The sequence below is a fragment of the Telopea speciosissima genome, chromosome 3 (genome assembly GCF_018873765.1).
Source record: "Telopea speciosissima isolate NSW1024214 ecotype Mountain lineage chromosome 3, Tspe_v1, whole genome shotgun sequence".
NCBI lineage: Eukaryota > Viridiplantae > Streptophyta > Magnoliopsida > Proteales > Proteaceae > Telopea > Telopea speciosissima.
In genome coordinates, this window is record NC_057918.1 from 51,684,931 (window position 1) to 51,711,483 (window position 26,553).

Consider the following 26,553-nt stretch of genomic DNA (forward strand, 5'->3'; position numbering starts at 1 on the left):
CGATGGAGTTGCAGGTCATCCATGGAGAGAACTTCAATTGGGGGATGAAGACAACAGTAAAAAGGGTTTGTCTTGCAATAGGTTTTGGTTTATAATCTTAGAAGAGGGCAAAGTTGGAATTTCCAACTGAGTATTAACAAGATATTAGAAGAGGGACAAGTTGGTATTTAAAATATATTATTTAACACCGTTCACTCACCGTCCACTCAGAGGGTGTGGCTGTATAATTTAGAAACACAGGGGATCACTCTATATTTAATACAAACCTCAGGGGGTGGCAGTACAATTTTCCCAATGTTTATTTATTTTTTTGGGAGAAAGTTCTCTATAGGCAGCATTTCCATGATTTTATCTCTCTCCTCATATGAAAAGATACCTCTGTCCCTAGTTTTGAGGAGAGAGATAGACACATGGGAATACAGGCATAAGCCACACTCTCGGACAGAAAACTATTTCCTTTATTTTTTATTCAGTGATATTGGCTAATGGGCACCTTCATGCAAGATGGTAGGAGCACATCTATTACAGGTAAAATACTCCAACCACTCATAATGGGACACGTGGAGACACGAGAATAGGAAATATAATCTACGAAATCTCTCGTCTTCCTCGATATGGAAACCTTCTAATCCCAAAAGCAAAGAGATACACTCCAACATGGAGACCCAGAAGATCTACGCTTCCCGCTCCCCACTAAGGAAAGGAATCCTATCGGATTGATAAGATATAGAAGCTTGCCTCAAACACTCTCCAAGGATGGTTCCCACTTCTACCCACTTCTACAAGGCAACTACTAAATCTGTTATACCGGCACCCCAGGAGTATAATTAATTATTATTTTCTTGCCGAGACGTGTGATTACTACTGCCATATATGCTGGTGAGCTGTTCTCACTGGTGGTCAAACCTAGCTGCAAAATCATTGACCACAGTACGGGCTTGCCTGTGGAGGAAAGGTTCCTCAACCGCCGGTGGGGGAAATTTGTTGACGGCGACTTCGTTGATTTTCCTCCAAGTACTAGTCCGGGAAGTGAAGAGTACCGGAGCGTGTACCTCGGAGCATCGCCTCACTTGGACACTTCGTTCAGTGATGAGCTTGACACTGCCGTGGCGAGACTGTTGGGGTCAAGGGGGACAAACCATGACAGTTGAGAAGTAAGTTTTAGCCCTTAATTTTATTTATTTACCCTTTCCTTCGTTGTTCTCGAAGTGCGGGTCAAGGTTTGAACCGTCCAAACTATTTTAATGGTATAGAAAATATTCCATTTGTGGGTCCCACTTATTTATTGGGCTTATAATCCCATGGTGGATGGACCCATCCCCAAGTGGGTTCTTTTCTATTTGAAACCTGTGGGCAGGCCCATTTAGTTAAGAGGCCCATTTAACTTGAGGGCCCATTTGACTCTATTTGACCCAAAGATGGGTTAACCCATTCCTTTACCCTAAATAAGACCATGGGTCAACCCATTACCTCTTGACCCATTTGACTGAAAAGATCCAAGACCCATTTTTACAAATAAGTCTAAAGGGGGAGAGATCACTCATCCCTCATTACTTCTCCCATCCAACCTAAATCGTGGAGGAGAGAAAGAGGAGAGAAAGAGGAAGGAGAAAAGGGAGGAAGAAGGGTGGAGCAGCTTGATAGGGAGGCTTGAGGAACTTGCTTCTTGGAGCCTCAACGTAGGTGCTATTTCCTTGAGGTAGGTAAGTCTTTAAGGCCCTTTACCTTCTTCATTTTGGATTTTGGGGTTGGGAGATGGTAGAGAAATCGGTCTAGGGTTGTCTTGAGACCCAAGGATCGATGTGAGCTCATGACCATGATCATGGTGGAGCTATTTGACTCCATTGGCCAACCTCAAAGCTCCCAATCCCATCCCCATCAATAGACATAGGGTTTCTACCTTATTATGCCCTAAATGAGGTTCTCCTTACTTTCTTTTATTGAATCAATGGGTTGTATAGGCCTAATGGGGTCTTAAGACCCTAATGTGCCAAGGAGAAAGCTTTCTTGGTGTTTTCTTTCCTCCAATGTACTTGGAAATGGAAGCCTTGGTGAAGAATCCTTTGATTTTGGAGTTTGGAAGCAGGTGGTTTTACCTACGATTTTAGGACCTACGAGAAACCACCCCTGCAACCACCCTGAGACCATCTCTTAAGAAGCTCTCTGTTGAAGTCGGTTTTACCTGTGGTTTCACATCTAAGGTAAAACCACACCTAAAACCGTACCTAGAAGAACCCTTCCTGAGCCCCTGTTAAAGTTGGTTTTATATACGGTTTCATGCTCTCTGAGAAACCACCCATAAAATCGCACGTCCCCAGAACTGTTGACATTTAACCTTGACCCACTGTTTTGACCATAACTTGGTCTACGCATATTGTATCGATATGATTCAACTTGCATTATAAACTAGACTCAAAGGGCTATAATTATTATGAAGAAACCTTGGACCAATATGAGTGTGTGATCCTTGAAAGTGGATTCAAACCTGACTAATATGTTTAGACAGCAACTTTAGAATTTAAGTTTTATGTCGGTGACCTTGCCTACTTCGTGGCTATTGAAGTAGAACTTATTAGGATTTAATGGAGGGTTTAACTACAACCTAAGTTACCCCTAATTATACTAATTAAGTAATCTATTATGGTGCCAAGGCTTACCATTGATATCCTTAAAATTCCTTTCCCTCATTGGTTTTGGGTTTGAAAACTTTGGAGTTTAAAGTTGGACATTGATGTTCCACTTGGAACCTAAGGGGTGACCTTGGTTTAATGTTGGATATCATTAGTAAGGCCTTGCCTCTAAGTACAACCCTAAAACCCCTCCTTGCAATCTTATTGCTTAGTTTGGGTTGCATTATTTAAAACCCTAGAATGTGACGTTTGGGAGTTCAATCCCTTAAGTTCTCTACACCCAATGAATTTAATGATGTAACCAGGCCCTAGTGGATCCTAGGACACCCTTCCCTTGTCCTTGGGACTTAAAGATCCAAGTGGGACAAATTGGGTTAAAGAACACCTTCAAAACTGTATTATGCCTTGATCGAAAGCAAGGGCGGATGCAAGGCCCTGCCTACAATCGTGCTTGCATCCGTGCCACCCTAAAGGCCTGCAGGCTGTGTAATTTATGGGGTTTCCCCTAAGGGACTTTCCCCCACCCTTTCTAACATTTTTCTACACTATCCTAGGCTTCATTAATTGTGTGAGGAGATGCACTTAGCGGACATCGAATGACAAATCAAATCAATGGAACACGAACTATATTGTGAGTGGGGATTAGATCTTATTTTATTTTGAGTGTTTTTATGTTTAAATGTTGTGCTTGATGCATTCATGTTATGTGATGCACTTCATGCATAAATATATGTTTACACTGTTTATCTATGAATGTGGTCATGTGTGTGATAATTGATGACTATGTATTACAAATGTGGTTGAAATTGTATGAGATGATACTGTGGTTTGTTTAATATCTTTCTTCATATATTATATTTGGCCTGTCATATGCCGTGTCGTGCTGGTACCCGGGTACTAGATTGTATGGGACGTCGATGCACCCGGAATACCTCTCGATACGATAGTTTTATATAGCATGTTGCATATTTGATTTGATATTTGTGTTAAAGGGATACGGAAGGTAGATGTGTAAGTTCCTACGTTGTATCACCTTACTGATAATCTAGCCCGGGGATCAAGGGTAAGTTCTGGTACCGTGGCTTGGGATTATCGGAGGCTTGCTGGGAGACCAATGGTGTGTTCTGGGACCGGTAGGCTTCCACTGACGTAGTTAAGGGTATATCGTTGGGGATCGAGGGTGTATTCCGGTACTAGGGATACAATTTGATTACTCTACACAGTATAGCATCCATGCATACATTACATCTCATCATCATAAAAAGGGATACGGAAGGTAGATGTGTAAGTTCCTACGCCGTATCGCCTTACTGATAATCCAGCCTGGGGATCAAGGGTAAGTTCTGGTACCGTGGCTTGGGATTATCGGAGGCTTGCTGGGAGACCAATGGTGTGTTCTGGGACCGGTAGGCTTCCACTGACATAGTTAGGGGTATATCATTGGGGATCGAGGGTGTGTTTCGGTACCAGGGATATGGCCTTACTATGTCGTAGATTAATGGTGTTATATCGTTGCGGATCGATGGTGTGTTTCGGTACCAGGGATACAATTCCATTACTCTACACAGCATAGCATTCATGCATACATTACATCTCATCATAATCATCATCATTATTCATATTACATATCATATTGTTGTGTTTGTCGCATGACTGTAAATTGGATCTGATGTGTAAATCATCATTGATGGTATGGGACGTCAAGGATGTTTGCTCATCAGATTCGGCTTGCAGTCCTATATATGTTGTGTGTGTGTGGATTCAATTTCTTGCTCATTGGGCTAGTGGAAGCTCATCCCTTGGGGAACCCTTCTTTTTAGATTGTGATGTAGGTTGTACGGTACCGGTGGATGATGAAGGACTTGGTAAGAGATGTTGATGCGAAAGTTGGTCTACGACCATTGATGCTTATCTTTACTCCTTGTTGCTTTCGATATTATATTTTTGGATGTATGTTTCATTCCTTTATCTGTATTTATCAAACAATTTCAATTGTATTAACTTTTAAATTCAAGGATAATCCACCTTATGTATTTATTACCATTGTAGTTATTCCCTAAATGAGGATCAACAGTATTTATTATAAGTCTTCCGCTATTCTGATAATTGATCTGATTCTCATTTGTGTGACTGTGAGATAAGCCACTGCGTCCATGATCCTGGAGGCGGTTTAGGATGTTGGTAAGCATCCTAGTCATACCCTTTTTATTATATTTTATCCCTTGTCGGGATGGGGGTGTGACAAAATCAACCCGAACGCGTATCAAAGAAGGATCCTCCTCTCCAATGCACGTTACTAAGCCACCAATATAAATAGAACTACCCCCTCTGGAGCAAGGTGTCATACCCCCATCCCAAAAGGGATATTATACTAATATAATTCATGGGCATATGACTAGGACGATACCTACCATCTTACTAAACCTGTTAGGATCTTGATGCAGTGGCTCAATCATAGTCAACTCATTACAATCATTGTAAGTATATCAGAGTGCAGAAGTAAACATTTGCATTTTTATTAATGTAAATCAAAAGAAAGTACGAAACCATTTACAATAGTTACATGATGTTCATTCGTCTAAGTGATAGATAATACGATATCGTACATTTTATCCTAAATGACCATCAGATAACTAACAAAAGTAAGTATAACTATAAAATCTTATACAATACAAGGTAACCCAAAAAGAATCAAAAGGGTATGATCTCCTCGATCATGGTGCCCCATAGGCACAGTCATCATACGGACATCCATTGTCGTGATCCTTAATCACCAACTCTGGGTCATCGACACTGATAAAGTCATACTTGGATGGAGGAGCCTCAAAGCGCGCCACCAAGTCATCATCTGCAATCACATCTAAAAAGTGTGCACAAAGTGGGGTAAGCTCCACTGACCCCAGTGAGGGGATTGGGAACACAAGCAATTACATATAATCCATGATGCATGAGATTATTCTTTTATTAACCGCCTAGCAAATAAACCTAAGTCACAAGGTCTATGCTACTACAACAATTCGGGAAACATCCACAGGTCACTTACGCTATCACCGTGATGCACCTCAATTGTTGCCCTGGGAGTCCGCTTTCAGCCTCGTATTCCAAACTGACCATCTGGCAGACCCCAATAACCAATGATCATCCGTACTCTGGCCTCTCCCACCTCCACAGTAGCAAGGAACCTTGGTTACCCAACACCTGAACCCTTGTTGGTAAGGGTTGTAGCATGGGGACATCAACCTAACCACATGATATTATATGACACTATCGTATCGCGAGGGTATTCTGGATGCATCAACGTCCCATACCATCTAGTACCTGGATACCAACTCAACACGGTGCATGATAGATCATATATATAACGTGATAAAAACATTTAAACATACCATATAACAATCCTGGTGTCAGCTTACACTCCGACCACCGTATTTCATTTCATTCATTTCCAATCACATCCACCACGTATAAGTATATGCATGAACATGTTCACAATAAGATGAGTAACATATGCATTTATGTATGATATGCGGCATACAACATATATTTTAATGTAAAAACACTCCCAAAAGAAAAGTCACCCCAAACCCACTCACTAAGTGTTTGTTAGCGACGGCGGAAGCGAACCGATTCAAAATCAAGTTAAAAAATTTTAAGCACAAGGATCTCATTGAATACATCAACATCATACTAACCTTGATGGGGATGGAATGGTCATCTAGAACACACAAGTGGTGTGTTCCTCCAAAGGAATGCAACACAAGGTCATTAACACCGAAGCTTGCTTTTCTCTCCAATGGCCAAAACTTGAGGTTGAAGAAGGAGACGCTTCTCTTTTAACTCTCTGCTCTCTAAAATTATTAGCAATTGAGAACTAACAATTATTCTTTAAAATTGACCTAAGCCTTTTCTTTTAAAGAGAATGCTTATTGTGGAGATTATAATCTAACGGTTCAAATCATCCCAAGTGGTGTGATCCTAAAGGGTAGCCCCTTAATTTATCCATATTTGCACATAAGAAAATCTCTACAATAAAGTTTTTCTTAATTGAATAAAAGGACATCTTTACATAAGGTGTAACCTGAAAACCCCCAATCGGTAGATGTTTTATTACACGTTCTCTCTGCACTACGAACATCCATAATAGACCCCCGCAATCATGGAATAAAATTCACCGCCATGATTCCAATCTACTATAATTAATCATGAGAGTGTCTAGGACTTTGAATGGCCGAAAAATATTTGAAAACTGTTTTCAAAATAATTTAATTTAATAATAATAAAATAAAATTCTCTTTTACAAACACTATATAAATACCAAGGCCTTGGATTTGGCACAATCAAAATTCGACAACTCTTTTTTGGATGTTCTCCCTATACAGGCAGTGGAAACCCTATTGAGCATCACATTTATTACTATTCGAATTGCATACCCCGAGCGACCAATAGATAGTCAATCCTTTCGGTAGACATCAACCATTGACTCACTACAAATGCACACAATATGAATAAAATAGTAAGTATCTCTCAGGTATAGAAAAAGTAACTACCAGAGATTTTCATCGCAGATCACAACACGACGATGAATAATCCAGGAATCTCTATGGATCAATGTTCAACACTAGATGTGCCTGTATTTATATTTTTTCCCAATCCCTATTGAACGAATGTACAATACGATAATCATAGAACAGATTGCCCAACTCTGTCCAAAGTTGTGAACAACAAACGGTATAAAGTGGGCAGTTGCACTAAAGAACAATTATGACAAGCACATAATATTAGTAAATCAATTAATTAATTTAATCAAATTAAATCAGGTTTGATGGACACACATCAATATGTAACATATCCAATATTGTCCCACCTGTACATCAAATCCAACGTCCAACTACTCTTATACCCATATTTTCAACATGTCCATTGAATACTACAGGTGCAAGTCCCTTAGTCAAGGGGTTAGACAAGTTATCTGTAGAATCAACTTTGGCAATAGATACGTTGCCTTGTTATATGATCTCCTGAATGAGATGATATTTGCGCTCCACATGCTTGTTCTTTTGATATGCTCTTGGTTGCTTAGCTTGAGTAATGGCTCCTTTGTTATCACATAACAGACTTATAGGGTTCTTCATGAGGTCAGGTACAATCCCCAGATTGGTGAGAAACTTTCTCAACCACAACCCTTCCTTGGCTGCTTCATATGCTGCCAAGTATTCAACCTCAATTGTGGAATCTGTCATTGACTTCTGCTTTGCACTCTTTCATATGATAGCCCCTCCTCCTAACATGAAGATCATTTCAGAGACAATTTCCTATCATCCTTATCTGACTGAAAATCTAAATATGTGTATCCTACTACTAATAAGTTATCCGCATCATAGACAAGGAAATGATCATTTGTTCTTCTCAAGTACTTCATGATACACTTAACAATAGCCAGTGCTCCTATCTAGGATTTGATTGATATCGACTGACCATACCAACTGCATGACATATATCCAGTCTGGTACATAGTGTTGCATACATAAGGCTTCCAACCACTGAAGCGTATGGAATCCCTTTCATAGTCTCTATATCCTCAAGAGTCTATGGACATTGCGACTTAGAAAGTGTAATGCCATGTCTGAAGGGAACGTTTCTTCTCTTAGAATCTTGCATTCTAAATTTATCTAGAATTTTGTCTATGTAATTGGCTTGGGACAATCCTAAAATTCTGAGTTTTCTGTCTCTAACTACTTTGATATCTAGTACGTACGTGGCATCACCTAAGTCTTTCATTGAAAAATTTATAGATAGCCATATCTTTACAGAAGATAGCATTCTTACATCATTCCCAATGAGAAGTATGTCATCTACATATAGGACAAGAAAACAAACAGAGCTCCCACTGAACTTCTTGTAAACATAGGGGTCATCAAGATTCTAATCAAATTCAAACTCTTTGATTGTTTGATCGAACTTGATGTTCCAACTTCTAGATGCTTGTTTAAGTCAATAGATTGATTTCAACAACTTGCACACTTTGTTTTCCTCTCCTTGAGTGGTGAACCTCTCTGGCTGGGGCATATAGATGTCCTCATCAAGATGTCCATTTAAGAAAGTTGTTTGGACATCCATCTGCCAAATCTCATAATCCAAGTGTACTGCTATGGCAAGTATAATCCATATGGACTTTAGCATTGCAATTGATGAGAAGGTTTCCTCATAGTCTATGCCTTCTCGTTAGGTACAGCCCTTGGCTACTAACCTTACCTTAAATCTCTCTATGTTTCCATCAGCGCCTTTCTTCTTCTTGTAGATCCATTTACACCCAATAGGTCTAATACCTTTAGGTGGATCCACTAGAGTCCAAACGCCATTGGTATACATAGAGTCCATCTCATTTTTTATAGCATCTATCCATCTAGTTGTATCTACATCTCCTATAGCTTCCTGGTAGGTGCTAGGATCTGAATCTGAAGAGTCAGTGACCATATAGAACTCTTCTAATTCGTTTGATTCCTCACTAAAGTAAACCAAATGATCAGGAGCTCTAATTGTCCTTCCACTACGCCTTAGTTCTACAGGAGTTACCACCGGTGGTGGTGGTATAGTGGTGGGTGTGACTAGGATTGTCTGAGTATTAGGGTTTTCCAACTCTTGGATGACTACTAGCTCAAATCTTGGGATGATATGATCATCTTCAAAGAACGTTGCGTGCTTACTAATAAACACTTTCTGCTCCATTGGATTATAGAAATAATACCCAACGGTGCCTTTGGGATAGCCTAGAAAATAACATCTGTCAGTCCTGGATTCTAGTTTGTCTACATGCTGCCGTTTCACATGTGTAATGCAACCCCATACCCTAAGATGTTGTAGACTAGGTTTGTGACCTGTCCACAACTCATATGGTGTCTTAGGTATAGACTTACTCGGAACCCTATTCAGAATATATATCGTCATTTCTAAAGCATAGCCCCCCAAATGACAAGTGCAGCTGAGGGTATGTGGGCATCGATCGAACCATGTCTAACTGAGTTCTATTCCTTCTCTCTGACACACCATTTTGTTGTGGTGTGCCTGGTGCAGTCAACTGCACTAAGATACTGCTATCATGTAAGTGATCCAAGAATTCGTCGGATAAATACTAACAACCTCGATCAGATCGGAGGCATTTGATATGTTTCTCTAATTTGTTTTCAACCTCGGCTTGGAACTCTTTGAACTTTTCAAAAGTTTTCGATTTCTGATGCATTAGATAAGTGTATCCATACTGTGAGTAATCATCGGTGAAAGTGATGAAGTATTGATATCCCTGCCTAGCATTGATATTTAATGGGCCACATACGTCTGAGTGGATTAAATCTAATGTACCGATGGCTCTCCCTCCTTTCTTGGGAAAAGGTTGCTTGGCCATCTTTCCTTGTAAGCATGATTCACAAATAGGTTATGGTTGCACCTCAAGACTTTCGAGAGGTTCATCCTTATCCAACTTGTTTATCTTGTCTACTCTTATGTGGCCTAGCCTGAGGTACCATAGGTATGTTTGATTATCTGGAGAATATTATCATTTCGTTACACTAACAGTCATACTGGAACTACTAGATTGATTCAAGACAGAATTAAGAGAGTAAAGGCCATTCAATCTAAAACCAGAAGCAACATATTATTATCAAAAGAAATTTTATAGCCATCATTTGAGTCTTGAAACAGAAATCAAATTCTTACTAAATCTTGGCACATAATAACAATTATTTAATCTTTAAAGTTCTAGTACTATTAAAATGAATAATATATGTCCCGACAGCTACTACATCAACCTTCATCTCCAGTTCCTACTCTGAGGGTGATCACATTCTTTCTTGTCCTTCTGTTCTCCTGAAACCCCTGCAACATATTGCAAATGTATGCGATAGATCCAGAGTCCACACACCTCATGTCAGTTAGTCTTACCAACAAAAGTGATTCAATAACAAGTATCAAAAATACCCTTCAATGAAGCAAGGTACTCTTGGCAGTTCCTCTTCCAATGTCCTGGCTTACTGCAGTAAAAACACTTTCCCTTTTTAGCCTTTGCCGCCTTCTTTTGTACCTCTCCCTCTTCATTGTGGTTGACTTGCCTTTCTTCCCTTTCTTAGTTCTCTTCTTCTTTTTGTTCTTTGAAGACTGAGACCTTTTCTCAGTGGTAAGAGCTATAACTTTACTCTTCTTGAGCGTACTTTCTGCTTCAACATGCATGTTAGTAAGCTCAGAGACATTCTTAACCTCTACTTTATTCATATGGTAATTCATAATGAATGGCCCATATACATCAGAGAGTGAGGCAAAAATGATCTCAATTTAAAATCGAGATCGAACAAAGTGCCAAAACCCTCAAGGTCCTGGAAGTGCTTATTAAGCTTCATCATATGATCCAAGATGGTGGTGCCATCAGTCATCTTTAATGCAAACAACGCTGGGGATATCCTTTGGTGCGCAAGATGATCTTGCTTGCCAAAGGTTGTCTCCAAATGTTTCATCACTTCTTTGGCGGTCTCCATGTCATCACATGAACTTTGCATGCTCTTATCAATAGAATTAAGTATGTAGCCAGTGGCTAAAGCATCTTTCTGTTTGAAGGACTCCCAGACAATAAAGTCATCCCCATCAGTGGTTTTGGGTAAAGGAGGTTCATCAGAAGTAAGCACATTGTGGATTTTCTCCGCTTTCAGAACACGTATAAGCTTTCGCTTCCAGTCTAGGTAATTAGACCCGGTCAATCTATTGTCATTCAATAGGGAGATAAGGGCATTGTTGTTCGTCATATTCAGAAAGTAAGTCTACAAACGATGTACAAGTAATTAATTAGATAACCATCTAGACTATAACAATAGAAGTTATCTCACATTTGGGGGATTATAATTTCCAAACCCCAATGAAGTTTTTCTTTTTTTTTTTTCCTTCCCTTAAAAAAAATAATAATAAATATAGCAAAAGAAAATTTTATCCCCTTACTAAGACTAAAGGAATTGGGGAAAATATGGCAAAGATTTTACACTTTCCCCTCATGTTCAATTGAAAGCACAACTTGGGATAGGTGGTGTAAGTGTTTGCTTGAGTGAAGATAAGCCTTATAGATGAAGGAACTTAAACCAATCAAGAACCATGAACACAATCCACTACACTTGAATCAAATGGGATCATTAAGATCTCAGTCTAAGATTGAAATCTTTCCCTAAATCCAAGTATGAGATGTAGAATAATTGATCAAATACAGGTGAAGATATTATGCAACCCATCTAACTAGTAAACAGTGGAAAAACAGAATTTATATATGCTCCATTACGTTTTTCCCAAAACAGTGCATAAATTTTTACTAGAATAGATATAGAATCCAAATTCTTGGCCTAAACTCATGAATGAATGAATTAATGGCATATATGGTGTTTTAAACTTCTAAGTTTAAGCAACCAATGGAAACATTGTGCAAGTGAAAGCCCACTCACGTAATTCCCCAAATCAGTAGCAGTTTTTATTTTATTTTGGGCTTGGTTTATCCAAACCCTGGCCTAGATCCATGAATGGGAATGCTAGAATGTGTTTGGAACTTACAAATAACCTTAATCACGCGAGCAATAAAACTATCAATGATATTGTGTGAATGATTTCAAACAAATCCCCGAAACAAGAGAGGAGAACTAATCATGGGTTTCCCCGTTTCTATGAAATTCATCGGACCCACACCCAAGTTATGATCCATACATACATCTGATCCATCTATGTTTGATATCTTTCGGTCCAGATCCTCTAACACTTTTGTACCTTGTTGTTGACCTTCATGAATTAGTTTTGTTTGGTGGATGCATCAATTAGGGATGTGATCATATTCTTTTGGATTTATCTTATGCTTTAATGTTTTGACGAAATTAAATTGAAACGGGTACCTTTTATAACTCTTTAATGCTTGACATGTATTGTTCTTTATGTTGCTAGTGTGGCTTTAGTGTAAATCTTACTGTGGTAGGTATCATAAGCACCGACCTTTGACTTACGTTTGTTTTAGTAACTCTTGGGGTTTAGTACCCAATCCAGTTGTTCACTGCCATTGGATGTAACCTCCTAGTTCTTAGGCTAGTTGTTGATGAGGTACTCACCAAAGTGCTTCTTGTAGTTTGGTGTGGGAAGAATCGCATCTTCCCCATTTATTTTGGTACTTATGGGTGTGATCCCAGGTTTCCTTGGGGGAAAACACCTGGAGAGTCTAACTTTTGGTCCCGAGTACTCTTGGGTGGGCCTATGGTCCCACGTATCCTCGGAGAGTGAATGTTGTTTAGGGAGGTCTATTGGCATTGTATAGAGTGTTAGTGTAACCTAGTGCAGCCAATAGGATGTGAGACTTAAACTAAAGGATTTGACAGAACTTTACTCAATAATAGGTCTGAGTGGAGTAATAGATCATCGAATGTCCCTCCGTTATTGGGAGTGAACAGTAGGGATTCCATCAATATTCTAATTCATTCTAAAGTTGAGTTAGGTATTGGAGAATCAGAAGTGAGAGTCTTTAGAGCAAAAGCCTTGTAAGAAAAAGGGTAGTACAGACTTATACCTTACAACTCAAAAACCTCAGGAATATAGACATTGGGCGTGTTACATAGAGATGGTTAGATCTATTGATTCTTGAGGATTGTTCGAAGTTCAATCCTCCCAGAGCCTTGGATATGTTGAGCATAGATCAATCGAACTCAGAAACTTTTAGGCCACCGGTGTAAGGATGGATATTATTAAAGAGAGGATTTTGGATTGTTGATAGAAGGTACCATTAGGTCATTTACAACTTTAGTGGTACAATCTTCATTGATGGAGAAGATCAGAGAAGCCTGACCTACTGATGCAGCGTTACTAAAGTCGATAGATGGTATTCGAGAAGAGAAATAGTAGGAGTGAAGCTGAAGTGTATGGGTTGGTACTGTCACCATCCTTGACAGGTAATTGTGATGTGTTCTATGTATCGATGTCGAGAGAGTACACTCCCAGCCCAACGCTTGTCTTGACTCGCGAGCCATATTAGCTTGTTGTGGACTTGATAATGAAGAGTTTTATCCCTACGAAAAGGGAGGACCTGGAGTTTGCCAGAGGAGACAATGTGATACTTTGGGTATCGCTAACCAAATGGGTGATGAGGTTTAGTAAGAATAAGGGTTGAGAAGATCACTAACCAAGGGCGTACAGATTGGCACTACCTCTAATTGGCAGGTGTCCATGATGTATTCTATACATTGATACTGAGGAGGTACATCCCAGACTCAGCTAATGCTTCGATTTGGTAATCACCTAAACTTATTGCGATTTTGACCTATGGTGAGAACCTGAAGAGAACCTGGGGTGCAATCTCCACAACCATACTATCTCATTATGAAGGTACCGTGGAGTAAGCACTTTGATCAAGGAGCATCTGGGTGATGAGAAGATGAAAGGTGGACAGAGTATCCTCATCTATTCGAATCCCCAAACACATCAAATTTTGAGGACGAAATTTTATATAAGGTTGGGGGAATGTTACACCCGCGCCTAAAATACACCCTAATATCCCGGGCCAAATTGAATCTTTACTGATGGGAATCGTGATGTTGCCAATGGTTAATACCTGTGACCTTGGACCGTAATAGTCAAAGGGAATGCTCAAACACAAGGATTGTATTCATACCTTGATGGGCGAGTGGACCACACAATGGGTAAGCTTTGAACCCTAAATGTTTGGTATCCATACTCCCCTTGCAGTCCTTGAAGTACGGGCCAAGGCCCGGACACTTTATAGTTGTTGTTTGCCTTTTCAGCAGGAAAGGATTCATGAACGGAACCATTGCTATGAGTCCATCCATGCTGTCATGCTGATTTTATGTGACCCAATCCATGAAAACCTAAACATATGTGTTACTCATCCCATTGAGGTACCACATGACCCAATCTATGAAAACCTATGTTTCCACCCAAAAACCTAAGGTTTAGGTGGATAAATGGGATTGGACCTTAGGTGCTTCGATCTCTTGTGCCATTAGGGTTAATAGGACCCTAATGAACTTTAGAAACCATCCCTATAAGCCCTTAAGCCATTGAGGGCCTTGGGGATCGATTTGGAGGAGATTCGGAGTTGAAAACTCATTTCTGCTGCGAACGAACTCAGCGACGGATTCACCATCGTGACTCCGTTCATGCCTTCGTCGGCCTCTGTTCATTACATCTGAGAACGGAGCCACAGACGGATTCATATGAGTGCCTCCGTTCGTGAATCCGTCAGCAGTTGACAGCTTGACTGCTGCTCAGTATTTTGGCCATAACATTGTCTATACATATCATATCAACGCGATTCAAGTTGCGTTGTAAAATAGACTCAAAGGGATATATTTTCTATGAAGGAACCTTGGACCCAATACAAATGAAAGACCATCAAAAGTGGGTCCAAACCTAGCTGATGTGTTTTGATAGCAACGTTAGAACATAACTTTAATCCGGTGACTTCGCCCACATCGTGGCTGCTTGTGTAAGACTTAATAAATTTTATTGGAGAATAATTAACATAAAACTTAACCCTAAGTATACTAATTAAATGACCTATCGAGGTGCTAAGGTCTATCCTTGATGCCCTCAAAACCCCCCTTGCTGTCCTAAGGGACTTGTGACCTCAACCTAGAAATGAAAAACCCTAAGCTGAGACCAATCCATGGGATCTACCAAAACCAATGAATGATATGAGACATTATGCCCTTAGGAAGGTTTAGGACACCCCTCTCTAGATCTTGAGGCTGTTAGACCTCGAGGAAGAAGGCTGAAAATCAGACTGACTTAAGGATTTCATGTTTAGAATTTCTTGTCTATAACATTTGGGGCTCCTCATGGGATCCCTCCACACACCTGCTAATACTTGCTCTCGCATCTTTAGGCCATCTAACTCGTACAAGAGAGTGTGTATCGAAGCAAGAACTAATAGACACACCGAATCTTATGCAAACTATTGGTGAGTGAGTTTTGGGTCATTGTTTGGGTTTGCTTATTATTAAATATTCATTTGCCATGTTACTTGTATGATTAATAAGCATATTGCATATTTGCATTATTTATCTTGATTATGAATTGATTCGAATGTGGATATATGAATTGCTTTGTTATTGTATTGGGTTATGGTGTCGGGTGCACTGGTACCGAAACCCTAGAAATGTTTATGAAATCTTATTATTTGTCATATCGGGTTATGAGGCCGGGTGTACCGGTACCAAAACCCCAAAATGGGATATTGATGCATCCGGAATACCTCTTGAGACGATAAGATTTTGCATATAGTATAACTATGGTTAGGATTTTCCTATGCTACGACCCTTACCAACAGGGATTTAGGTGTTGGGTGATCAAGGATCCTTGTTGCCTATAGTGGAGAGAGGCCAGGTCAAGGATGACCACTGATCATCGGGGTCTGCCACTGGGTGGACTTGGTGGCTTCGACCGGCCTAGGCTCCCTTGTGATAATTGAGGTTTCATTGTGACGATAAGTTAAATAACCCATAGTGTCTCCCGAGATATCATAGTAGCATATACCTGACTTAGATTTGTGTGCTACGTGAAAAAATGAATTTAACATGTGCATACATCATAAACTGTCTGTAATTGTGTGTTTATGTGTATGTGCATTCCCCTTTGCTCTCTCACTAGCTTGTGGAGCTAACCCTATTGCGCAACCTCTTTTAGTTGATATGCAGGTAATCTCTTGATGTGCTCCTTTTGATGTGAATTGAGTGGAGCTAGTGGTTGGACTTGGATGATGATTGGGGCATAATCTTACACTTTACTTCATATTTATCATTCGTTGTGTACAAACTCCGTGTATACCTTGGAGTGATTACTTAATGGTTGTAGGAAATTTGTAACTACACCTTGTAACTATTCGATTTTAAATTGATTACGCTTCCGCTGACTTCTATCTATCTTGGAATGTGTCATTCCGTTGGTTTTTGCATTATGATATTATTATGTTTTTAATATTGGTTATAGACTGTGGATTGGGACATTGTATCTGTGATCCTGGTACTTTTTGGGATGACACTTGTCGTCCTAGTCACCCCTATTCTTGCACTTTATCCTTTGATGGGATGGAGGCGTGACATATTCTCTCGGCCAAACTAGAGCAGCTGGATGCTGATATGACCTATGAGGAATAGCCGACAGAGATACTAGACAGAAAGGAGCATAACCTCCATAACTGCACGGTCACATTCATTAAGGTTCGATGGGGAAACTACCCACCAGAGGAAGCTTCATGGGAGCATGAGGAGGAAATGCATACTAAATATCCTCAGCTTTTTGAACCACAAGGTATGGCAATTTTGAGGACAAAATTTCTGGTAGTGGGGAGAAATGTCAAACCTACCCCAAGCTGAGATTTTGCTTTAAGGGCAGGGATTAGCAGCCACCCACACCAATGACATGTGGTGTATCACCCCAGTGGTTACAATCAATAGGGAGCCCCCCACTGATGACATCCACCATGCCTGTGAGAAGATGGGTTACAACACCATGCAGCTGCTCAACCCACTGCCTGATGTACAGCTCCAACTCCAGATAGTGTCTCTCTGATAAGAACATGGGGGCATGCCCTTACAAATGTTTATTTTGCCTTAGAAACGGTGTAGGAGAGGTACCCTAGTGGGGGCCTCAACCCCTATGCAAGGCCACAGCAAAAAGAGCAGAGAAACATTCTCTGGGCGATGCATTGGGCGATTGACCCAAACACCCAGTGAAACGCCCAGAGTGTTTAAAATTATATTTTTATATTTCAGATATATAAGGACCTTGGGCATTACCACTAAACACCCCCAAAACACCTCTTAGGAATTATAGGAACCTTTCCCCATCATCCCAACCATGTGGGGCCCACCTAGGTAGCTAGAATGAGGGAGAATTAGCTTAAAAATGTATTTTGAGCTTGGAACAGCAGGGCCAAAAAGGCCTTAGTGAAGCCTGGTCTATAAATAGGAGGGCCCAACCCTCTTATTTCATTTTCTCTACTATTTCCAACAGTTAAGAGAAGAAAGAAGGAAAGAAAGAGAAAGAGGAAGGGAAGGAAGAAGAGGTTTATGAGTTGGAGCTTGGGATCGACCTCTCCATAAGCTAGGTAATCAAACCTGAACTTAGAACACTCTCCTTACCTTGATTTACATCTGTTCTAAGTGTTGAGCTCAAATCCATAAGCTATTTAGCCTTGTCCTTCTATGTAAAGTGTAGAATCACCATCTAGAGACCCAAGGCAACCTTGGATCTTGCATGCATGTATGTTTTAACATGATCTAAGTAGTTATTATGCTGTATATAACCTATGTGCATGATTAAACTCAATTCCAGCTATGATCCTAGCTAAATCCTTGCTTATAGTCCATGGATAGTAGCACAGAGACACCCAACCTTGCATGCATGTTGTGTAATATGACCCTTGGCCATGATAACTACTGTAATGAACCAAATATGACCTATACCTAATCTATTTTGTGAGATTGTTGGTGTTCAGCCACTGATCACAGCCATTCCTGGCCAATCTCGGTGATGTCAGAACCCAAACCAGAATCCCCATGGATAACCGAGCTTTAAATGATCAAGATCCATCCTATTCAGCTGCTTACACCTGTTATAGCCCACCTGAGGTCATCCATGGTCGAATTGGGATGACCCCACTAGCCAAAACCAGATTTAGAGCCTGGAATCCCGTGTCCTACAGGCACTGGGCGTTCTATTGGGAGTTTGGCCCCAACGCCCAGTCAAACACCCAGTGGTGCTGTTTGGGCCCTGTTTTGGTTCAGCCTTTTTGGAACATCACCAATGGGTCTAGAACAGTATGTGGAACATATAATTGACCTAAAAACCCTACCCCATCCATCCTTGCTGTCATCCACACCTTGGATGCACAAGTGGGCCCCACAGTGCTAAGAATCAATGCACAGTCTAAACCACACTTGAGTTGTGGGCCTTGGCACTGATTTATATAATAACCATGGTTGTGATTAGGTTAACCCTTCTTTAAAAATCAAAAGAATATGAGTTTTACATCTCTGGGTGATGCACTAGGCGTTTGACCCAAAGGATCAGTGTAAGTCCTAGAGAATTACAACTTAGTGATTATGAACTCAAACCTGAATCAAACCCAACCTAGACCAACCCTAGGACATTAATCTGATCTGAACCATATTTGACACATCTTAATGGTCCGGTTAACTTAGGTTATAACCTCGAGCACAAGGCACAGTGTCAGATACCGATTGGGACCGAGCCGACTAAAGAGCAAGTAGGAATAGTATAAGGTGAGTTGAATTACACCATGAGTGTAGGTGTAACATGACTGATGGGTCATGACAACAACAACAATATTTACTATCTTTAATTACTTTAAATTGCTTTATATTCTTATTTAAATTCTGAATCTTAATCTGATGGGCATTGAAAATGGATGATAATGCTTATATATGGAATTGCTAGATTAGATGCCATAGCCAGCTTAGAAATGAGGCCTATGGTAGCCCATAGAATGGGATGCGATTGACACCAACCAACTCATACTATGCCATATAGAATGCATTGGGCTAGAGTATCATCACCCATGCTACGAACCCTTGCCAACAGGGGTTAAGGTGTTGGATGTCTGTGGGAGGACCTATATCAAAAGAAAAAGGAAAAGAGAAAAAGAAAAAGAATTATGTTACACCGAAAAGGTGATTATTTGGCTGAATGCCAGAGAAAGAAAAATGTTATATCGAAATGGTGAAAGGTGATATCACAGACTAATCTTAGAGGGCTGGTTAGGCTGACCTTGGTGATTGATGCGGGAGCCGACTGGTTTTCTCCGACAACTCAATGGGTGTATCGCGGGAAGGGGTTAGAAGCCCGCACTAGGGATACATGTATTGGGGATTGTAGTAGCATAGAACCTACCTTAGTTGTGATGCTAGGTGGCTAAATAATAGAATGAATCGTATTGCATATAGGCTCATTTGGTTGTGCTTACCTGTGCATGAATGGTCGTGTATTTCATTAATGGGCTCGGTGGAGCTCACACTCTTGTATATTTCTTTTTGTTAGATGATATTGCAGGTAGATGTCATGATGGCAAGGAGGCTCATTTCGAACAGGAGAGTCATGCTATTTATGACAGTATGGGTTTGGACCCGATCGATCCCTCTGGTGCGAGTGATTACAGTGACTATTGAAGATGGCCTTTGAAGGGCGGGTAGTAGATTTCTTCTAACCTAGGGATTCTTTTGATGTAGATAGGAATCTACTAATTTTTTCCCTTTTGTATAGATTTATTCAGGACTTACGGTGTCCTGCCCCCTTTTGATTATTTTGTAAAGCTATTGGTTGGAAGTGTTGGGACTGCCAGGTGTGTTATGTGTGAGGACAAGAACTAAACAATGTTTGTAAATATTTTTATCTTAATGGCTTAATGTAATTATTAGCTTCCGCAACACTCTGAGTTTCTTTCTGTATCCATTGTTATGGGTGTGTGGGTTTGTGAATGATATTAACAGCTTTTGGATCCTTGGGGTTTAGCGGATTGCTATCGTGCAATTCGGGTAACTTACCTAATCCTCCCAGGGGTGGTTTGGGGTGTGACACTCTCCATATAGGTTTTCCAATATGATTTCAACTTGTTCTGATTCATTTGGGCGATTCCACATCTTGGATGCCTTTTCACGGAACCTTATGATGAAGTTAGAAAATCCCTCATCGGCTCTTTGCCTCAGGGTTTCCAACTCACGTCGGGTGATGTCCACTTCAGTGTTGTAAGAGTACTGTTTAGTGAATGCCTTTATAATTGCCGACCAAGTTTGAGTCTGAGTTTGGTCCAATTGGGTTAGCCACCTCAGAGCTGATCCTGCTAACGAGTAAAGGAATGCTTGTCCCATTTGATTTTCTGTGAGATTCCACGACTTGGCCACTATAATAAAAATCTTTAAGTGAGCTCGGTGATCTCCTGTCCCGTCACACTTGTTGAGCTTCCATTTGAAATCTTCAGGTATTCTTTCTCCAACGAAGCAAACCATGTCTTCTTCTGATTTCTCAACAACCTTTCCTTTCATTGCCACTTCGAGCTTCTCAACTTTCTCCCTCATCTGCTTCTCCCTTTCAGTTTCTGATGGGTCCTGGTGAACATTGATGGCTATATCCTCTTCTTCTATTATGATCCTGGGGTGTGCCCTAGACATCGTTGGGGTTACCCTTAGCTCTCTGGGGGTTGGTGCATTGTCTGCTTGAGATTGACCTTGCATTGACTAGACCAACTGCGTAACCAGCTGTTTTATTTCTATCATTTCCCTCCATATGCTAACCATTTCCTAACTCAGTGCTTCCTCTGAAGAATTGGCCTCTGGCAGATCCATGGTGCTCGTGACAGGGGGTGACCTTGTTAGACTTTGTGTCAGGGGACTAGAAGTCAAGGGAGGTGAACCAGAATTTTCAACAAGCTTAGATGGTGGAATCTGGTGGAGATCGGCCTGGTTCAATCGACCGCTATGACGGTTCCACACGGGTAACGAGGATTTTCTTTGTCGCAGAATTGTGCCTTGCAAAGGTAAAAGGGGACCAATTTAGGACTTAAGTGGGGAGATTCATTTTTTTTTTAATCTTATTTTTAATATTTAAATTTTTTATTTACAAATAAATATATATATATACACACACACAAACAAAGTGACAATTCGTTGTTTGGTGTCTTGATTGTATTTTACTTGGGTAGTCGATGGTAAGGTTTGCATCCACGTTCAAGACTATTCGGGAATAACCCTTGTAATCTTGTGATATGATGCGAGCTTGTCATAGATCTTTCATCGTTTAATAGTTCTTGGAGATCAAATTTGAATCATCACAAGGAGATCTAATCGAGGACTTCTCAACGATATACCTTTTCCTAATACAGAGCACCTCTCATCAGAATTCTATCATTGTCACATTATTTAGACAGTGTCTCTTTCTCCGAGGGACAATTGAGGCTACATTATTCGATACACTGACCTAAATGGATATGTGACGTGCACCGAGAGATATTCGAGGGATAAATAGAATTCTTCCCCTGATCGGTATTCTGCATTAAGAGAAAGTATGTTGCTGAGATTTCCACTTTCGACCTTGAATAGATATGAGGTTAGTTTGTGGCGTATCCTAGTCGTATATGGTCTAATGTCCTACATGATGCATGCAATAGGTAGGTTGATAGGATAAAATAAGGTCACCCTTGACAGGATCGATATACCTATCGCTCGTGATAGCGAATTGTGGGTACGTGGTTCTTTTGATATACCTGGGGAATAGATCACACGATCTTAGTGTAATCAAACTAGCGCTCTTTTTGAGTAGAGGAGTACCCCACGACACACTAGTGAATACCCTCATCGATAATTCTAGACCCGTATAGTAAATATCAAGGGTTGTGGCTTCGACCACGAATTACCCATGGCTACACATGGGGTTCAACGACTAACTACGGGGCTGTGTGTTTCCATGAAGTGTTGTGTGTGCATGATAGTGGTGCAGGAAGTGGGTATCATCCAATCTCAGAGTACTTAGTATGATGTGCCCCACCTCCCTGGGGGTAGAGGCACAACAGGGAGTACCCTCGTCGTTTGATTTCACTTCGAACATAATGCATGATGCAGTTAGTACAACAAAAGGGGTTAGCCAAACACGTTTCAAACAAATAATGCAGAAGGGAGAAAATTCTTACGTTCAACGGTAGCATCTAATTTTGAAAGCTTGACCATCATTCGCCAGTAGAGTCGCCACTATGAGGATTTGTCCCCGACACTTGATGCGCACGGAGTGGGTTTTATGCTCCACGATGGAGGGAGAGAAGGAAGCGTCTTCTCAAGGGGTATATGATTTTCAAGGGATGGGGGTCATACAATAAAATGAAATGGAGTTGCCACCTGAGGTGAGGGCCTAGGACTGGTGTAGCCCTAGAAGGGCTATGAGACTTCAGTTGGTCTGGTCAGAGATTCGGGGTAAGTAGTTAGGTTACGAGAGTGGGAAGTATTAGGCACCCACCTCGCCTAGAGAAATCGGTCTTTCTGCTAGATGCTTGTGTTTGAATATTCTCCCTTTATAAATGTCATATTTCCACATATATGGCTAAATAATGATGCCCCAACTATTTAATTAAATTAAACTATGTTACACTAACTAATGTACACTACATGAGAATACTTGAAAGAACTACATTGTATTAAAAGTTATCAGAAGAAATGTATGCCTGTACGCCTTAAATAAATACAACTATGCAAGACGGATAGCATCCCCTAGCTCAGGTGAGGCAAAAGACCAGCTTTGTCCCTTTGTCGGATAGAGTAACGGCTTGCGAGTGTCGGATCTTGAGATCCCGGACAGAATAATGGTGTTCCAAGGCTTTGGAAATTAGGGGCTTAAAAGTCGGACAGAGTGGCTATGCCACGGGAGGTTTCCCAAATTTTTACAAAAAGGGATCGAGGAAGTTAGACTCAGATAGGCCAGACTTCGGACAGGGGGACGTGGCTCAAAGGCCTGAAATCGGATTAGGGAAGAGCCCCGAAACAAGGAAATAAGAAAAAACTAGAGAATTGGAGCTTTGGGGGCCCCCTCCCCCACAAACTTCGATTCTTCAAATAAGGGGGATGACCCCCTTTTTATAGTTAAATTTTGGGTTCGACGGCGAGGCGGAAAATGTGCGGGGCCGTATGGCAGGGCCACAACAGAGTAAAAAACTAAAAAAATCAAGATTTGGGGGACCGTGGGGCCACACAGCAGGGCCGCAGCATGCGCCCAAGTGGCACCGCATGGCAGGGCCGCGCAGCCATGGTGCCGCACAGCAGGGCCACGCAGTGCATGGCACTACCTTGTAGGGTCGTGGCCACCACGCAGTGCGTGGCACTGCCTTGTGGGGTCGTGGCTATCTCAGGGGGATCATGTGTACAAGCACGCCTTACGGGGCGAGTGGGGGGGCTCTCTGGGTGACACGGTATTAGTTTTTGGGGACATTGCCAGTCATCTGCGTCCGATCGTTGTCATCCCTGGGGGGTGACAAAATTCAGCGTCAACACCATCATCGACCTAACCATATCTAAAAGTGTTTTATTCCTTCATTCCGCTACACCATTTTGTTGTGGGGTGTAAGGAATAGTTAATTACTTGGAGATTCCTTTTTCTTCACATAGTTGTTTAAATTGATTTGACCGATGTTCTTGTCCTCGGTCAGTGTGTGGAGTTTTTAAACCCTTGCCTTTTTTATTCTCAACCTTTACTACAAAGCATTTGAAGCAATCTAATGCTTTGTAGTGGTGAGTGATCAAGAAGACATAACCATATCATGAATAATCATTTATGAAGGTAAGGAAATAAGAGCACCATGGCGTGCCTTCATATTCATTGGTCCACAGATGTCTGAATGGACAAGCCCTAGGGTCTGGGTTGCTCGGATTGCCTTTCCAAAAGGCTTCTGGTAGGCCTTACCAACTAAACAGGGCTCACATGTCGGTAGGTTGATTTTAGCGAGTGGGCTAAGAAGGCCTTCTCTAGCTAACCTTGCCATCCTATCTCGATCTATGTATCCTAGTCTAGCATGTCATGCAATTGATTCCAAATTATTATCAACATTAATCACAAAAGATGAAGAAGAAACCACAGGATTTATTAAATCTAATTTAGTAAAATCAATCTCAAACTTACATTGTACAAATAAATCACCATCTTAATGTATCTCAAACAAATAACCATAAAAAACAAATGAATATCCCCAAGTCAAAAGTGTAGTAACTGAAAGTAAATTATGTTGAATTTTCGGTGCATATAGCACATCATGAAGAAGAAAGATGTGCCTAGTGCGCAAGGTGAGCTGATAGGTACCAACTCCTCAAACCGCTTCACTTGTGTCATTTCCCAAGTAGATACTCTGGGAGCCATCCAGAACTTTCCTATAATCTACAAATCCCCTCTGATCACGCACTATGTGTCTTCTTGCTCCTGTATCCACAATCTAGTCAGATTTGGTATGGGCAACCAAAACATGTGTACACAAAAAAATACTAAGAGAGAGGGGATAGAAATTGTACCTTCTTCACTTCAGTGCAATCACGAGCAAAGTGCCCCATCTTCTGGCAGTTATAGTATGTGACCTTGGTAAGATCTCTTTTTCCATCTTGCTTGCCATGCTTGCGCTTGGCGGATTTGCCTCCACTTGGTGCAGCGTTATGAACTTGTCCCTAATTCTTTGTTTTCCGTTGTCTTTTGCGCTTAGACCCAGAAGGAGTGTGCTGCCTCGCTTGGGCGACAAGGGCTTGTGTTTTGGTCGCCTCTAGGTGCTCCGCCTCTAAGTTCCACATGAGCGACAATGTCATTGAAAGCTTTGACACTGTCATTGTGTGTGAGAACTATTTTCATTTGGGCCCAGGAATTAGGTAACATCCTAATGCTAGCTTGAACCTGTTGCTCATCGGTAAGGCTTACCCTAATATCATCTAATTTTCTGATCATATCTTTCACAACTCTTAGGTGTTCAGACATGGTGTGCTTAGGGTCCTTACGGTATATCTTAAACTTCAAGGTCATGGCCCGCAGTCTTGTAGTTGATGTATCGCCACAGTCTATCTTAACCTGATCCCACATGGACTTGCCAGTTTTGCACTTCTCATATTGGCCGATTAGATCGTCGTGCATCGTGCTTAACATAATAAAGCGAGCACTACGGTCTTTCTTAAACCAAGCTTCATAGGCTTTGTCTTGATGGTGACGGATGGTAGTACCCTCATCGGGTTTGGCCATCTCATAGATCAGGTGTTCAAGGCATTATTGTTCATTCAGTAGGAATCTAATCTTACAATGCCACATGTCATAGTTAATTCCATCCAACTTATTGCCTTGGTTAAGGTCAGCAACAATGGTCTTGGTGGTCATCACTACAATCAATAATATGCAAGGGAGGACATTTAGTACACATTCAAAGATTTTGTTCAAGAAAATCTAATTAAAATTAATGGTTCCCTTCGTTACACGGTGAGGCCAAAAATTTCGCTAGGTTCCTAATCAAATCTCATAAGTTTGTGGATTTGAAAATGTATAATTTCAACCGATTTCGAACAAAAACAAGTTAGGGAGAAAAAGACATCTCCAAACCACATAATAATGCACCATACATCAAGTGCACAAGGATCTCACACAAGAGACCCAAATTGGTACTTGAAGTGATATGCCGAGTCGATGCAAGAACATGATACACAGTGCAGTAGCTTCCCTTTACATGGCTTCTCAAAATAAAAACTTAAAATTACAACCATCTCTTGACATTAAAGAATCCTACTACATCACTACTAGGGAGCACTGCACTTTATATCACATTCAAATACCAACTCTATCGCACATACACAAAAAACACATATCCCTTACAGAAGCACCAATAAATTTTTCATCAATAGAATATAAAAAAAAATATAGGTTGCATGGGATGGGGTTTGAGTCAAACAAAGTCAATACCGCCACGGGAAGGGAAAAATTGTCAATATAAATTTGCAAACACATTAAAACAAAAAAAAAAAAAAAAAAACTCAAGGCAATTAAAACCAAATAATAATTGAGGCCCACACCCATGCAATGATAACTCAATTTAAGGAAAAATAAGAATGTGGGAGAAGAGAATCTCTATTCCCCCACCTTCTTGCAAAACCCTAATTCTTTTTTATTTTGTGGCTGTGTCTTTTGCCGCCATGCATGCAGCCCAATGGCATACAACCACAATTATAACACAATTAGGGAACAAAGAAAGGGTGTGGGTGAAGGGATTCTCACTTCACCCATCTCCTTCCCAAAATCCCTTAAACAATTTTGTTTAAAAAAAACAAAAACTTCAAGACCGCAAAATATTATTTTTATTTTTGTAGGTCAAATATAACCAGCTGCATGGCACTACCGC

The 26,553-nt window shown here is 40.7% G+C and overlaps 1 protein-coding gene across 1 annotated transcript; it reads right to left on the reverse strand.

The window, feature by feature from the left end:
• Nucleotides 1-10,900: 10,900 nt before the first annotated feature.
• LOC122655260 lies at nucleotides 10,901-11,416 on the reverse strand. The gene has a single exon (XM_043849467.1). The coding sequence runs from the start codon at nucleotides 11,414-11,416 to the stop codon at nucleotides 10,901-10,903; it is 516 nt and encodes a 171-aa protein (XP_043705402.1).
• Nucleotides 11,417-26,553: the final 15,137 nt, after the last annotated feature.